This window comes from Strix aluco, chromosome Z, assembly GCF_031877795.1.
Source record: "Strix aluco isolate bStrAlu1 chromosome Z, bStrAlu1.hap1, whole genome shotgun sequence".
NCBI lineage: Eukaryota > Metazoa > Chordata > Aves > Strigiformes > Strigidae > Strix > Strix aluco.
This window is the reverse complement of record NC_133971.1, coordinates 84,976,173-84,991,785: the sequence shown is the minus strand read 5'-3', so window position 1 is coordinate 84,991,785 and position 15,613 is coordinate 84,976,173. Positions and strand designations below refer to the sequence as shown.

Here is a 15,613-nt window from a genome sequence, read left to right as displayed (position 1 = left end):
GTGATGAAACCATGATGGATTATTTCATTGTGGTTACTAGCGCGCCAGACTTCTTTTTCCAAACACACAATAGGAATGCTCATTTACTGCTCTGGCTACAAATGCTTTTATCCTCCTTATATAGTAAGAACTCTGCACCAGAGGGTGAGTTTTGTTTGTCACTGATACACTTCACCATCCCAGCTCACAGCCCTGCGGTCAGCAGGTTATTCATGAGTGCCCCAAACTTCTCTGATTTATTATCAGCCTTTTCCAACTGATCCCACCCTCACTGCCACCTGGCCACCCCACCCAGAGGGGCATAACATCATCCAGGGTGCTGTGAGAGGGCTGGGGTAACTCGCCAAGAGGGAGAGGGGATGCAAAGCTGGGGCTGCTCTCTCAGAGGTGAGAACACAAGATGCAGGATGAGGATGCAACAGAATGGCGAGGGGGCCCAGAGCACCAGCGTGAAGGGACTATGCCTTCAAATCTGAAGGTGGTGAATTCAAAGCGGATAAAAGGAAGCGGTTTTTTTTGTTTTTTTTTTTTTTTTCACTGCCTGCTTAATTAGGCTGCCACAGGAAAATGCTCGGGCCAAAATTTAGCGGGATTGAAGGAGGGATTGGGCATTTATGAGGATAACAAAAATATTCAGCTATAATAGCGGATGCCAACACAAATTCTGGAAGGGATATTAAGCCTCACGCGTCAGGGTGTAAACCTATCCCAAACTCTCAGAAAGCAGGGAGCTTAACGCAGGGGCAGATGACCCACATATGCTACCGCTACCGCCACCGCCTCATTGCCGGCACGGCCCCATGCTGGCCAAGCCACTGGCTGGACCGTCCCCGGAGCCCCGTTTCCTGCTGCCGGCAGCACCTCTGACAAGGGCTGTGAATTTCTCTTGGCAATTCAGCCTTTTGCTTGTAGCTCTCAGGGGCCGTGTGGCTCCCAGGGCTCTGACCTCCTCCATCTCGCCCATCCCCTTGCTTTGCCAGCTGATAACAGTCTTATCACTTCAACCCAGAGGCAGTCCCTCTGGGTAAGGGTCTGTGTGGACTACAGGCATGTCCCTGGGTGGTGTGGCATCTTCCCACGGCTTCTTGCTTCCAGCCAAGCCTCTCATTTCCCTCCTAGGTCATTTGTTGTGTAAATGCACCTTCACCTCCTGATTTCATCCCTCCTATTCCCTATTTCTGCTGGGGCCGGTCTCCAGCCTGTGGAAGGTGCTGCTCTGCATTTCGTGGGTGCTGCACATACACTGGCACAGCCCCACTTTTATAGGCACTGCTCAGAGGAGCTGTGGGTCATGCCTCACGCAGAGCCTTTGTCACCTGCTCTGCATCAGTGGCAATTGCCAAACTGCCTGCTCTTGGCCAAAAAAACCTGCTGTCACCCCCAGCCCATGCATGGCCACAAGCTTGACATGGCTGCAACCTGGGCTGGGGTGAAACAGCTGTGTTGTGTTACCCAGGCTGGTGCAAACATCTCCATCCCCACCGAGGACAGTGCCATTGCATCCCTCACTGGTTGTTAACAGGATGCCTGTGCCTCTCTGGTCCCTGCAAGATGGGATGCTCCCAAAACCTTGGCTGCTGTGAAGGATCAAAGCCGGCTCAGTGCGACCAGAGGAGAGCCTGGAGCTCTCCTGGTCAGGGGCCAGGGGCTCCTGTGCTCGCTCTGTGCGTGCTCACCACCCTGCCGAGGGCAACCCCACTGGGGTCCCTTGGATCTCCCCTTGGTGCGGAGCCTTGCACCCACAGGGGCTTCCAACTGGAGACATTTCTGGAGGGCATGAATCAGCTTTTCACAGCTTGTTAAAAATCTTGATCCTACCTCTTGTTTTCATGCCTTTCAAATCAGGAAATGAGTTTTACAACTTTTCCAGTGGGGCACAGCTGGTGGCCAGGGTCGTAAAGCTGAACTTTATAAATATCTCTTGTTGGGATCAGGGGAAGAGCATTAAAAAGGCAGAGAGAGAGAGAGAGAGAGAGAAAGAGAAGGGAAAGGAGTAAAGGCAATAGAGAAGCAAGGCAACCTCGGCAAAGAAGCCCAGCTCAACGCCGGCCATGGCCATGCGAGCGCAGAAGATGGGGTGTGCTTGGGGCAGGCTTTGCCTGCTGCTCTCCCTCCTCCTCCAGCTGCCGGTCTCCCAGGCCAAATGTTACTTCCAGGCTAAAGGTAAGTGGGGAGGTGAGATGGGAAGAGGCCAATGGGAAGAGGAGGCCTCAACTTTCCCTGGGCCAGTGGGGCTCTGCCCTGTGTGCCTGCGAAGTGCAGAAGGGACTGTGCCGAGCTCAGGAGTGCGATTGTGGGCCAGTGATGAGTGGAAGGAGCAGTCTATAAACCACAGAACAGCTCCCCAGGGCTCTGGCTGAGAAACAGCTCACTGGGCCATGAAGAGCTCCTGGCAGGAGCCCGGCTGGGGCCGAACACGCAGGACTAGCAGCAAAGGGAGGAGGGCTGCCCATCTTTCTCCTGCTGCCTCCTTCCAGGGCTGCAGAGAGGCTCAGACCCCAAGGGGCATTGGATATGCCCACTCCAGGGAAGCAAGAGCAATCTGCCTCTGCTCTAGGCTCCTGGGGTAGCGGGGAGAGCTGCAGGGCATGGCCAGTAGAGGATGGATGGGAGCATTGCCCTTGGCAGATGCCTGGGCAACCCATACCTGCAGGGTGGCAGAGAGGCCACCAAGTATCTTCTGTACCACAGGGTGGGTGGGAGGTCATGACATCTCCCCTGTCCCCTCTTTCAGGGCACAGGGGTGCCAAGGAGGCTCCCACATGCCCGGCGCATGCCCACGTGTGCTCATCATTACCATTTTCTTTACAGCTCCCTGCGAGTACGAGGGGAAGCAGTTCTCCCTCGGGGAGTCGTGGCTGAGCGCCAACTGCCTGCTCTGCACCTGCCTGCACCCCATTGGCGTGGGCTGCTGCGAGACGTGAGTGAGGGGCCGAGGAGTGCTGGGGGTGGGCTACCGCCCGCAGTGGCGAGGAGGTCGTGTGGGTCTGATGGCTGCAAACACAGCCAAGCAAATCTCAGAGCCCTGGGGGGCTGTGTGGTGCCAGGTCCTGGGGGACAAGGGCCAGAGGTGGGCAGGAGCCCACCAGCATGTTGAGGGTGGTGGGGTGAGTCGGGGAGACAAAGCAGGGGCTGGGGGTGTCTCAGCACAGAGAGATGCTGGGAGCTGTGGCCCAGCCTGCCCAAACTGGCCTGGGAGACACTCCTGCTGGGGGGCTGGCAGCAGAGGAAGCCACCCGGCCCTGCCAACAGCCCCCCGGCACAAACCAGGGGAAGCTGATGGCGCCATGCCCTCTCCTGCAGCACCCAGCACCCCATCGACTTCCCTGACTGGTGTGAGGCCCACTACGACTCGCAGACCTGCCAGATCTCAGTGGTGCAGAAGGCCAACCCCAGCCTGCCCTGCGTGAAGAGCATGGAGCACGAGTGGGGCTCAGCCGGCACCCCTGAGCCGCTGAGCAACAAGGTGCTGGGCGCGGGGCTGAGCAGATAAAGGCTTGGCAGCGCCCCGTGCCCCCCGGCATCATCCTCCCTCCTCCAGAGCACACCTCCCGCATGCTCCAGACCTGCCCTATCCCGTAGAGATGTCACTGCCGCCACCTTCGAGGGAAACCACTATCCACACCAATGTGTTAACATTTACACCCTAGCGCTGCCACGGTACGGCTTTGCTTTTGCCTTCAGCTTCCTGAATTGAACTGGGGCCCCCTCCCTGCGAGATGCCCTGCACACCATGGGAATGCAGATCCTCTGGGATCTCCTCCCAGGTGGGTAGGAAGCCTCCAGCTACTAAAGAAAGGGCTACAGGACCGCATCAGCTGCATCACAACAGTCTTGTAGTCCCACATCCAGCCTCAAGCTAAGCAGCTCCTCCCTCCCTCCCAGACCCCCATCCATCCCCCTGCACGGCAGCCCCTGGGAGCTCGCTGGGGAGCACCACGGCCCTTCCTGCAGGAGCCAGGCACCCCGGCCAGCCTCTTCTCTGCCCCGGAGCGCGAGGGGCACAACCCACCTCTGGAACCACTAACGCCCCTGTTCCTGCAGCTCCAGGTGCCAGAGGGGGTCCCTGGCACTGCAAGCCAGCCCTGGGCAACACTGCAACAGAGCCAGCCCGGGGTGGGCGGCAGAGGAGGGGGAACCACTAGAGATGTCCCCAGGGGAGGTCCCCCCCCACCCCAGCTGCAGGGGAGCAGGGCAGGGAGCTGGGCATCCTGCCAGGGTTCAGGGAGCTGAAGCGATCCACATGTGTCAGGGCGGAGCTGGCTGCCCTGGCAGCCTGCCCCAGCTGGTGCCATGCCTGTGCTGTGCAGAGCTTTGTGTAGATGTTTCTGTTCTTGCAATAAAGATATTAAACAAAGAGGTCTCCAGCCTGTGACTGGCATGCAGGGTGGGCTCCATCCACCACCGGGAACGGTGTAGGAATAAGGCTCTTGGGAAGGCTGAGTTTTTCACTTTCAGATGTTTATTAGATTTCCATGCAAAGAGGAAGTCTTTGGAAGGTACGGTAGCAATGGGGAGCTGGCTGTTGAGCAGGGAGACCTCCATCCCAGCTCCTGAATACGCAGCAGGCATCCACTCCAGCTCCCCAAGGATCCCAAGACCAGCAGGATGCCCTCACACCCAGGAGTGCAGGCAAACAGCCCAGGCGCTGAGTGCTTCTCAGTTTTGGATCATCGCAGTTGTGCTGTCACAGCATGCGGCCACGTCCAGGACACCAGCACATGCCGGCCTGCCAGGACCTGCCTCCTTTGGGTGAGGGTAGTGGGGGGCACGGGGGGGCTGTGCGCAGGAGACACCCCTCACAAGAGGCAGGACACGTGCCAGGGCAGGAGGGCAGGCTCCCACCCAGCCCAGGTGACTCACCTGGATGCCAGACCTCTGCTTGTGGGGTCTTCTCTCTGGGGGGGGACGGCCTTCAACCAAGGTTGGTACCAGGCTTCACTGAAAGAGCTTCCCTCTCCTTTCCCTAGGCTGGGCTTTTCCCTCTTGGAAGCCCCTCGTGGGGTAAAGGCACATCGGGCTGTTCCCTGGGAAGCAGATTTCTTTTTGGTGAGTGCTGGGACTTGCACCTTCGCCCAGGCAGGAAGGGTCCAGCTCCCAGCCGAGGGCTGCAGCACCAGACACCGCAGCAAGCACAGTGCTCCTCCGCCCACAGGTGGGACCGACCTGCCCAGTGCCCGCCTGGGTGTGGCAGATGAACCCAAGGGGACAGGGGGATGCGTGCCCCGCAGCATGCTGGTAACAGTCCCGCCTGCCATGCCCACCGGCGGCACACGCTTGCAGCACCACTGGCCCCTACAAGCTCTCCCCACTTCAGATGGTGATGGAGTTAGTGCTGGAGAACTGAGATACGTAGGAAGCCAGGATGGGGTTGGTTGGAAGGACTTTGATGGGCAAGTCCCAGCTGAAAGTGTCCACTTCCATCTGCTCCACCCCAGTCCAGGTGACGGCCTCCGACTGGCTCCCACGAACCAAGCACGTCCCTGCCGACTCCCCCGAAGTCACAAACTCAAAGTGCAGCCTCCACTTCAGGGACACTGTGGGCAAGAGGTGGGGTCAGCAGCCAACACCACAAGGGACGGGGACAGCAGCTGCCTCAGCACCGGCTGTCCTGGCAAGGGGACATGAAAATAAGCCCACTCACGCAGGCCAGCTCTCCCTCCCACAGGACACAGCCCCGCTGAACAAGGGCAGGGCTGGGGACATCGCAGTGCCCCTGCGGTGACAAGCAGGGGTGGGTCCCCTCCCCAATGGCCACTAACCGATGTTGGTGGTGAATCCTGGGGTAGAGCTGAGCGGGATGGGCAGGCTGAAGCTGCTCTGGGCCGTGTGTAGGCAGGCCTCCTGATGGCGGGCATGCGTGCTGAAGGAGACCGGCTGCCCCCGCCGGCGCTGGAACTCCTCCTGGATGCTCTCCTCCGTCTGCAGGCTCACGGAGAACTGCAGGGCCATCGGCAGGGTGCTCGCTCTCATAACCTCACACAGCGCCGGTCCAAAGTCCCAGGGCCTCCATTTCCCAAACAAGCTCAGAACTGGAGCCCTTCCCCACCTCACACCCCAAGTGGAGCTCAGCTGGGTCCCACTAGAAACCCTCAGTAGAAACCCCACAGCAGCCCAGTGCCACCTCAATCCCTCCTCCCTCTCCCCCACCCAAAGCCTCTGCCTCTCCCCGCAGTGACGCCAAAGCCAGCACTGACCTGCAGACACGGGATGTCTCCTTCTGAGAAGTTAAAGGTCCCAATGACATCCTCTCCGATCTTATACACAGTCTTAAAGATGCAGAATGATCCCACTTTCCCACGAGTGTTGCTGATGTTATATAGGTCTGTGGAGCAAGAATAAGAGGGGAAAGAGCTGCAGCAGGATGAGGCTCTGCTCCATACAGTGCTCTGGGTTAATCACAGAGACCAGCAGACATGACCCCACACTTGCTGCTTGGGTGTGAAGGACAGTGCCTGGAGGCAGCATTCCCTTTGGGAAACGCTTGCGGTGAGCAAGAGCAAACCACAGGCTGGCTACGATCTGCTGGGGAGAGGGTGTCTCTAGCTGAAGAAGGAAGAGCCTGAGACTGGCTGGGAGGAGTCCATGGGAAACTAACCCTGACAGAGCTGTCCACAGCCCCAGTCGGAGCTTTGCTTTGTCAGTGAGAGATTTTCACAGCAAGCCCTGAGCCCTTCACACCCAGGTTAGGACAGCAGGTTCAAGCAGGGGATATGACCTACGCAGGCTGCGTCGGGAAGTGGCCACCATGAGCAGTTCCGTCGCCAGGTCTGCCAGGCGAGAGTCTTTCTTCAAGCCCTCCTCCTCCTCCAGGAAGGGGTTTGAGGGTGCAACGGCCTCATCCTGTGGGAACTGGTAGTCCTTGAGCCCTGGGGAGAAGGCCAGAGAGTCACCAGGGCAGGGTGCAGCCAGGCCTGCGTCCACAGGCACGCATCTGCAGGCATGGCCTTACCGTGCAGCACGAGGACACGGAAAGGTACACGCAGGAGCTTGATGGGGGAGTTGACGCGCTGGCAGCCGATGGTCAGCTTGTACACGTACTTCACTGACTGTCCCCGGAAAGAGGGAGGGCCGTCTATGGGCAGCGTCTCACTGTACGAATCTGCAAGGAGCACAAAAAAGATTGCTTTCCAAGGCCAAAAGGAAGCTCCCAGAGCTGTTGCTCACAGGCTCCCTGCACCAGGGGCGAGGACCAGCAGTGGTGCTGAGGTACGGACAGTGCCTGGTGCTTTCCCTGTCTCCTCTTTCCCCCAGCGGGCCAAGTGCATCCCTAGCTTCCCTGCACCAGCACACTGATCCTCACATCACATGCGCCATCATCCAGACATTGCTTCCAGCACATACAACCACACACACAAACTCTGCCTCAAAAGAATGTGCAAGATGTAAAATCCAGGAACACAAACACTTGAGAGCTAAACTTACTCATCACGAGTTCAACCTGAATTTGCCTCTCCGCACTTCCTTTGCATGCCGCTTTCACGATGCAGTCACACGCTGCAGCCTCTTCAGGGCTCATGCGGCAGAGAGGTGCCGATCAATACCTCATGCCTCTTTTGATATTTGCTTTACGCAAACCCCAAACTCAGCAACAAAAATTAGTTTCTTCCTGTGTTTTCCTCTGAAGCACTGGGTCTAAATGGCCAAGAAACAATTAGGAGACCTTCACAACAACCTGTGGCGTATGCCCCGTGACAGACTGATGACAGACCACAAAGCCTCTGACTCTGAGACCTCTGAGATGCCGGGGCCTGGCTTTACACCACATTCAGCCCTCTCAAAGCCCCTTGGCCACCACACAAACCCCAATGCTTCCCGACCCAGCATGAACGCTTCTGCAGCTTTCCCAAACCGCATGCTGTATAATAAGGCGCAAACATTGAACTGTGGAAAGTCTCCACCTCTCTGGCTGGCCCACCATAACGCAGATACACCCTGCCAGAGGAAGGGAAGCATCCTGCTGTGAAACCACAGATCCTTCCCCATGTCTGGCACATCCTAAACATTGAGGCTTAGATTAAAAGCTAGGGCTACATTTTAAATATATTTTCTAGATTTAAAATAACAGGACTGGCAGGAAGAAAGAAGTCCGTGCTAGTGTGTAGCAGCCACAGGCTGTCACACCTTAAAACACAAGGCTGTCCTGCTGGACCAGGGTGCAGATAAAGCTGAGAACTGTCCTGACAGGGAGGAAGATTACGTATTTCCAAGGAAGCATGCAGACTGTTTTAACACTCTGTACCAGGCTTAACAAGAGTGCTCACAAAGAACTGGATGCCCAGTGAGGATAATCTGAGCAGAGACCACCACTGTCTGAGGAGGATGAGCAGTTTGCTACCTGGCACAGGAATGCCGAGACTCAGGAAGTCCCAGCTTCCATGCACATCCCAGAAGGAAGCACATTCCTGGTGCTATGGATGCCTTCCTTACCCACCCGCTGTACCCTCTGGCTGGGATCCCGGCCTGTGTCCAGGCTGCTTCCATTTCCTCCCCTCTCTGTGATCTACCAAATATTTAAAGGTATTACAAAACTGGAGAGGAGGCAAAAACAGCCACAGAAATGACTTGAGGGCTTGAGAAAATGTTTTATGGTGACAAATTTAAAGAGCTCAGTCTGGGCATCATGTCAAAGGGATGGGAGACGAGTCAACTTCAACATATAGGCACCATAACAAGAGGAAGATATTGGGGAACAAGCTGGTCAGCAACTGAAAACAAGGTCTTTTATCAAGAGACAGCCTGACACAACCGTAGCTGCATGTGCCAGCTCTGGCTACAGTTTAATAACATAGTACTTTGCTGAAGCAGAATTAAGATTTCTTGGGGGTTTTTTTTGCCTTTCCAAACTGTGCAGAAAAACTCAAAACTTCTGAAAAACAGGAAATGAAGAATTAAGATACACACCCACACAGCCTTAACTCTGCCTCCACAGAGCTGGCAGGAGCCCCCAGGAATGATCTGCAAGCGTGCCAGCTGCAGTCTCGCAGGAGGAGCAGCTCCGCAGGCCGACGAGATTGGTGTGAGCAGCCTGGCAGAGATGGAGCTGTGATACGGGGGCTTCAGTGCTAGAAATCCCAGTGCCACACTCAGCGGCATCGCACGTGACGGATGCAGTGGATGTCTGCATCACACAACCAAGGGGAAAGGCTGTAACATGCAGCCGAGGAACTTCAAAGCATAGAACAGTTTGTGTCCTTCCCATGGAGCTGCATCCAAGTGCAAAGCAGAGGCAGGCTGCTTGTGCCAGTGTCACACAGTGGCAGAGCGGACACGCACACACACACACAACATCACTGGGAAGGACAGACTATCGCTAGCTTAGCTGGGGGCTGAACAGCTTCTGCCTGCAAAGCCAGCAGACAGGGAAATCCTCTCAATCCATCCCAGCCACCTGGAGGTGACCATGTGTCCACTTTTAGAAAGCACAGAAGACATGTGGCAGGACCAGCTCCTTCCCCCTGCATGCTGCTGTAGAATAGGAAGTAAATAGCAGCTCCTTGGTCTCACTTGCAGCTCTCCTCATGCCTTCCCAGAGCTCAATGCTCCAGCAGAGCTCCTTCCGCCACAGGCACTGCCCCTCCGCTCCCTCTGCTCTGTGACTCAAGAGGTCCTTGTCAACCATTCCCAGCAGATCCCTAGGACAATCCAAGGGAGGTCCCCACGTGCAGGCTGCAACACCTAACGTTATGCTGCCGCTAGCCCACGGGCCACTGGAACACAAAGGAGATCCAACATGAACTGACGGGCTGGGTCACGCAGCCACCGACCAAGAGACAACAGCACATAGCTGTATTTTCACAGCTGTCTAATCAGGTAGAAGCTGCCTGGAACAATGAAGAGGTATTGCTGCAAATTCCCTGTGAAAAGGATGAAATTTTCTCTGAACTACAAAAGGGAAAATAGTGATGGAGAGCTTAGAGGACCCACTGGAAGGACACTGTTTGACAGCTCTGGAGATGTGGAGAGCTTTGCACAGAAGAGAAGTGCTCAGTTTTACAGTAGGAAAATTAGAACTGGCAGACGACTGCAATCTCCAGGACAGCCACAACCTGAAGAGGAAGCTTAGACCTTCGGAAGATGCCAGCCTAAATCCCAAGAATACTCTAGTGTGGCTGAAGAAATAAAGGCAGGGAAACACAGGTGTGTCTAAATGTTCCTTCAGCGGCAGCCAGGTTTTTAAAAACGTTTTATGCCTTGCAGCTATGCAACGGACCTGCGGCAAAGGATGCGGGCCAGGGGCAGGACTGAGGGACACGCTGCAGAACACAGCCCTCATACGGTGGAGAACAGACTCTGGATGATGCAGCAGTTCCTTAGCACTCACGCTCCCACCAAAGCACCTTGCCTTCTGCGAGCACCAGGGTCTCCCACTCGCAGCACTCAGGTCTGCAAAGCCAGCTTCGAGAGCGGCGCTCCCCAGAGGCAAGTTCTCTGAGCGGGGGAAGAGAAGACAGGACTCACAGGACTTTGACTCCCCGGGATCCAGTCGCAAGTCACAGAAGAGAATCTTTGGTGGGGTGGACAGGATACACTGACCCCGCTCTCCTGGAAGAGAAGAAGAACCACGTGAATGCTGCCCAGCCTCGGTGCCCAGGCTGAGGGGGACACTCACTGTTCCCAGGCCAGCCAGGCCTTATCCTCAGGGAGTGTAATGGGGAGGAGAAGAGGCTGAGGAGGAAACAACTCATGCCCTGGTCAGATCATAAGACATTCCCAGAACAGCTGGACAGACAACCCTCACATTTTGCTCCAAGCTAGTGCCACTCTGATCTCAACATGAACAGGGTCCTGCAGCAGCCATGACCAGGGACTCACACAAGGAAAGCAACACAGACCTCCCACTCCCTTCTAAGCTTGCTGCCCTCAAGACAGACATTATAGTCTGCTTGATTCCTGCTCACTGTGCTCTCACCGTCCCTACCCGGGGTTACAGGAGTAGCACTCACCTCTGTTGGGGACGAAGACAGTCTCGTTCTCTGCCTGCACATCATGCTTGCTGCCATCAGAGGGAGGGAGCACCACCCGGTTCTCGCTGGCATGAAACTGGCAGTGGATCTGGGCGCTGGCCCACGCCAGCATCTCACTGAGAGCAAAGAAGAGCAACACTCATGTCTGTGCTTTAAACCTGGATTACAGCAAGCACAAAGAGGGACAAAGCAGCTCTTGCTGCTCAGATCCAGGCAGGACTGCTTGTCTGGAAGGATGAAGGCCTTGCTTCACTGTCACTGAAGCCACTCTCACAGCCCACTGTCAAACAAGTCTTCGGAGCCAGCTTGAGCTGGGGTACTGACCCGAAGCCACTTCCACCCCAGATGCTGACAGCAGTTTCACCCAAGGCCTGGCTCTGTGGCCTGAGGGCTCTTGTTTAACAGCAATATTTGCAGTCTGAGCCACACCACCTTGGGCACAGCACAGACATGGAGCGAAGAAACACCCCTGCCCCGAGATGCCCGCTGTACACACATGGCTGAAGACAGCAAGGAGCACAGGTCAGCAGCCACCCCTTCCACGGGGACAGAGACAAGGTGGCCTGTGCAGAACCTCACAGGGACCTTCCAGCAAGCACACTGAGGTCAAGCGTCCCAAGATCCCATCCAAAGCCTCACTCACTTGGTCATCTCTCAGCTCTCATCACCCACAGCTTGGGGCTGGCCCCAGAGAGGACACCTTTAGCTGTCATGCACAGGCCAGGCCTGGCAGAGGACTTTTAGCCATGAAGAGCTAAGTCCCAAGCCAGAAATGACACGCAGAGCAGCACTCTGAGGCACCTTGGATAATAACACAACCATCAGGGAAGTGGGCAAATTCAAAAGCAACAGATATCTACAACCTTGGTTCAGCTGCCCCTGCCCACAGCTCCCAAGCTGGACACTCCTTAAGGCAGGCAGGGCACAGATCACAGCACATCCCCCTCAATAACATCAACTTCTGGTTGTGTCAGATCAGAGAGGGGTGTTGCTAGGTCCTTCATAAGGATCTATTTTCTCCTCCTGATGTAAGGGATTGTGTCTATAGGGGAGGCGAAGGTGTCATTTTGCCCCCTCTCTGTACAGCCACAAGAATTGGTTGCATCCATCATGAAAAATAGTCTCAAGTTTTGGACTCTGCTAGGACCTCAGCCATTCCACAGGGCATTTCCCATGGCATTACTGACACCTTTCAGTTTACAAAACAACTATTTTTCTTTCAATAGTGGTCTCGTTAACTTAGCCAGTGCATGATTCCTCTGACGTTTTCTAACATCGTGATCTGATTAGTAAGCACTGATACCAGAGTTTTAGGTGGCACAGGAATTTTTTGTGGCGCACAGGTATCTCTTGATGTGACACATCAGAGATATGTCTAGACGTCTTAAACATCTAGACAAACCAGAGAAAAAGGCGTGCTGCATTCGTTTCAGCTGACTAACCGCCTCTTTTGCATGTGCTGGCTGTCTTTACCCAAACATGTGTTGGTTACTCTACGCAGTTACCTCTAACCCCACAATTGCAATTCTGTATCTTCAGAAGTACCAGCATGGATTTGCCATAAGGGCTGCCATAAAGTTTCCCATTGTAACGTATCTGCTATATGGAAACAGAGAAATCCTCTTGCTTTAGAGACAATGTTTTCTAATTTTATATAAGCTTAGTATGATTACACTACCTTCAAACACTGTATTTTAAATCTTTTTTTTTTTCCTTTTTTCCAGTATTGCCCAACAATATGCCACTGGATTGTTTTCATTTTTTTAACCCGATGCCCAAACAAAATTTGCATGTGCCTTCCTACCGACAGACCTGGCTTGTCCAGGTGGCAGGACGCAGAAGGATCCTGCGCAGCTGCTGAGGTCACTTCCCTCCTCTCTCACCTTCCCCTACAACTCCTGTAGCCCACACAGGCCGTTCTCCACACAGCTTTTGGGCAGAAAAGCTTTGTTTCTTGTACGCCTCATACACCACAATCAAATTCACTTTCTGCCATTTCTCTACTGTCCTTCAGTCCTGTCCCTGTGCTTGCAATGCGTGCCTCTCAGTTCCTCCACCGGTGCTGCAGCTTTTGCCAGCCCTGAAAGCTTCTAGTCTCTGACAGGTCTATCTGCCTGTTGCAGTCACTGTGCTTTGATCTGGCTCCTGCCTTTACGCAACCCACAGCTTCTATTTCCAAACCACCAATCTATTTGGTGTTGCCACTCATATGACTTAGCTAGGTCTTGTCAGTTTGGTTACCTGCTTTTTTATTTTAAAAACTTTCCTTGTTCCAAGAGGCAGTTTTCTATGGACCACGATACACCTGAAGTTCCCAAATGAAGCTCCTGTAACTGTGCTGCAAATCTCCAAAACTGCTCCACTGGGTACACTTGCAGTCCCACATGTTTCAGAACCCAGAAGAACAGCACTGGCACTGCACAAGACAAAACTCTGGAAAGCCAGCTGCTTATGCCACAGCTTAATTTGAAAACTGAATTCAGCAGGCAAGAGGAATCAGGAAGAAAAGATGGAAAGTTAAGTAAGGCAATAAACAAAGAAGCCCTACAGCAGTAATACAAGAGACCGTTTTGCTGCTGCTGAGACTGCAAGCACTGGAAGTGGGCCTACCAAAACAATCACGTGTGAAATGCATACTGGTGATGAAAAGATGCTGAACCTGACAGGGCTGGAAACGGACACTTCCCAGGAAGGACTCAAGATGAGAAAGCACCCTCCACCCTCTGGAGACTCAGACAAAGCCACAGACTCAGCAGAGACAGAGGCTTCAGGTGACTACTTATGATGTAGAGTCACCCTCTGTGAGCCAATATAGGAAGCTCCCACCATCTCACATTTCCTCAACACCTATTTCAGGCACAGTAACGATAAGGGGACATGCAGCGCACAAAGGCTGGGCCACAGAAAATGCAGCCACAAAAGGCTGCCTCCTTCTGCCTCTGGGCAGTGCTTACCCCCTTGCCTGCCAGCTCTGCAGGCAGGAATCACACTGATATGTCAGCGCACTGCTGGACAGAGAGAGCTCCTTCCACAAACGTAGGAAATAATGACGTCTGGATGTTGCCCTGTGAGACTGTCACCCTGGTGTAACTAGATATCCTGCTCTGACAGCCAGTTTGGCTTCATTTTCTGTCGGTAACTGTGTCGCTGAGGGCTCACCTGAGAGGCAGTTAAGAGCATCTCTAACTGCATACTTTTTTTCTCGTCTCTTTCTTGGGGGCAGACAAGCAGAATAATTACCTCAGTTTCAGCCCTGAAATGGAGATGGCGCAAAGCACCATTTAAGGGAGTACCTCAGGCAGGGAAGTCACCAGTGGCTGAGTTGGCACCATTGCCCCACAACCCAGTCATGACTACATCTGGCTGCTCAGGAGGGAGAGAGAGCTGCTCCCTGTGGAGGGACCCAGACAGCTCTGCCACTTCCAGGCTTCATGCACAGAAGGGCCCACCGGCACAGGCCGCCGTACCTGCTGGCAGATGTAGACGAGGCCGATAACGGGTTGGTGAAAGTGATCACGCACTCAAGCACCTCTCCTGCCAGGAAGACGGGCCCGCGGCCCAGCTTGGCCAACACCTCGATCATGGCTTGGACAGCCCTGCTGCGCACCTGCCAAAAAAAACCCCAACGGTGGGCACAGAGAGAGGTCTGGGCGCTGTAACAGAGGGGGGACAGCAACAGCCAGGCCGGGCATATGCACGGGGTGGGTCAGAGAGAGCCCCATCTCTAGGGGCAGCACACGGACACATACAGCGGTCAGGGACAGCCCTGGCCTTGTGCACACACACGGAGACACACACACGGGCGGGGGGGGGCAGAGGCAGCCCCCGCCACACACACACACACACACACACACACACACACAGGTGTGCAGGGAACACACGCCCAGCCCTGGCCACACACACACATACACCCCCCACCTCCCTCGGCCCGACACAGACATCGCGGCGGTCAGGACATACCTCGGGGGGTGAGGGACAACCCTGCCACCCCCAACCCGGGGGACTCAGGGGCAAACACACAAACGTCAGCGCCCACCAGGGACACAGGCCCGCACGCCCCGCGCAGCGCCCGCCCCAGGCCGCCCCGGCCCCACTCACCGCCCCGCACAGGCCCCGCTCGCCGCCCCGCGCCACTCCGGGCCCGGCTTCCCCTCGGCCGCTCAGCGGCTCTCCCGACGGGCTCGGCGGGACTCGGGGTCTGCTCGGGAGCGCTCGGGTCTCGCTCGGGAACTCTCGGGCAGCGCTCGGCAGCGCTCGGGAGCTCTCGGCAGCTCTCGGGCAGCGCTCGGGAGCTCTCGGGCAGCGCTCGGGCAGCGCTCGGCAGCGCTCGGGTAGCGCTCGGCAGTTCTCGGCCACCGCTCGGGAGCTCTCGGGCAGCGCTCGGGCAGCGCTCGGGCAGCGCTCGGCAGCGCTCGGGAGCTCTCGGGAGCGCTCGGGTCTCGCTCGGCAGCTCTCGGCCGGCGCTCGGGCGCCGCTCGGTCGGTCGCCCCGGGGATCGCCGGTGTGGCCGGCGGCGGGGCGGGCCCGGGTTTCCGGACGCGCTCGGCGGCGCGCGGGGCGCCGTGCCCCGGGGGCGCGGGCGGGGCGGGGCGGGGCGTGGCGCGGCGGCGCGCGCGGTGAAGAGGGCGCGCGCGGGGCGGGGGTGG

At 56.1% G+C, this 15,613-nt stretch overlaps 2 protein-coding genes across 4 annotated transcripts; one reads left to right on the top strand and one right to left on the bottom strand.

Moving 5' to 3' along the window:
* The first annotated feature begins 2,051 nt into the window (after nt 1–2,051).
* MSMP (microseminoprotein, prostate associated) lies at nt 2,052–3,493 on the top strand. Its single transcript, XM_074813458.1, has 3 exons — nt 2,052–2,163; nt 2,812–2,920; nt 3,304–3,493. The coding sequence occupies exons 1-3, from the start codon at nt 2,052–2,054 to the stop codon at nt 3,491–3,493; spliced, it is 411 nt and encodes a 136-aa protein (XP_074669559.1).
* Nucleotides 3,494–4,444: 951 nt separating this feature from the next.
* RGP1 (RGP1 homolog, RAB6A GEF complex partner 1) lies at nt 4,445–15,422 on the bottom strand. Of its 3 annotated transcripts, XR_012621516.1 has the most exons (10): nt 15,066–15,413; nt 14,435–14,574; nt 10,947–11,083; nt 10,462–10,545; nt 6,953–7,102; nt 6,723–6,869; nt 6,198–6,325; nt 5,763–5,940; nt 5,167–5,537; nt 4,445–5,027 (listed from the first exon to the last, which is right to left on the bottom strand). XR_012621516.1 is itself a non-coding variant. In XM_074811631.1 (9 exons), the coding sequence occupies exons 2-9, from the start codon at nt 14,548–14,550 to the stop codon at nt 5,314–5,316; spliced, it is 1,164 nt and encodes a 387-aa protein (XP_074667732.1). In that variant the 5' UTR covers nt 14,551–14,574; nt 15,066–15,413; the 3' UTR covers nt 4,445–5,313. The 3 variants fall into 3 exon arrangements, 2 of the variants coding, with proteins under 2 accessions (XP_074667732.1, XP_074667733.1); XM_074811631.1 differs by having other exon boundaries at nt 4,445–5,537; XM_074811632.1 differs by lacking the exon at nt 4,445–5,027 and having other exon boundaries at nt 5,396–5,611; nt 15,066–15,422.
* Nucleotides 15,423–15,613: the final 191 nt, after the last annotated feature.

Coding starts and splice junctions, on each gene's coding strand:
- MSMP (XM_074813458.1), top strand. CDS start 2,052: ATGGCCATGCGAGCGCAGAAGATGGGGTGTGCTTGGGGCAGGCTTTGC. Junction 2,164..2,811: donor ATGTTACTTCCAGGCTAAAG/GTAAGTGGGGAG, acceptor TTTTCTTTACAG/CTCCCTGCGAGTACGAGGGG. Junction 2,921..3,303: donor GGCGTGGGCTGCTGCGAGAC/GTGAGTGAGGGG, acceptor CCTCTCCTGCAG/CACCCAGCACCCCATCGACT.
- RGP1 (XM_074811631.1), bottom strand. CDS start 14,550: ATGATCGAGGTGTTGGCCAAGCTGGGCCGCGGGCCCGTCTTCCTGGCA. Junction 6,326..6,722: donor CACTTCCCGACGCAGCCTGC/GTAGGTCATATC, acceptor CTTGCTCCACAG/ACCTATATAACATCAGCAAC. Junction 5,538..5,762: donor AGGATTCACCACCAACATCG/GTTAGTGGCCAT, acceptor TCTTGCCCACAG/TGTCCCTGAAGTGGAGGCTG.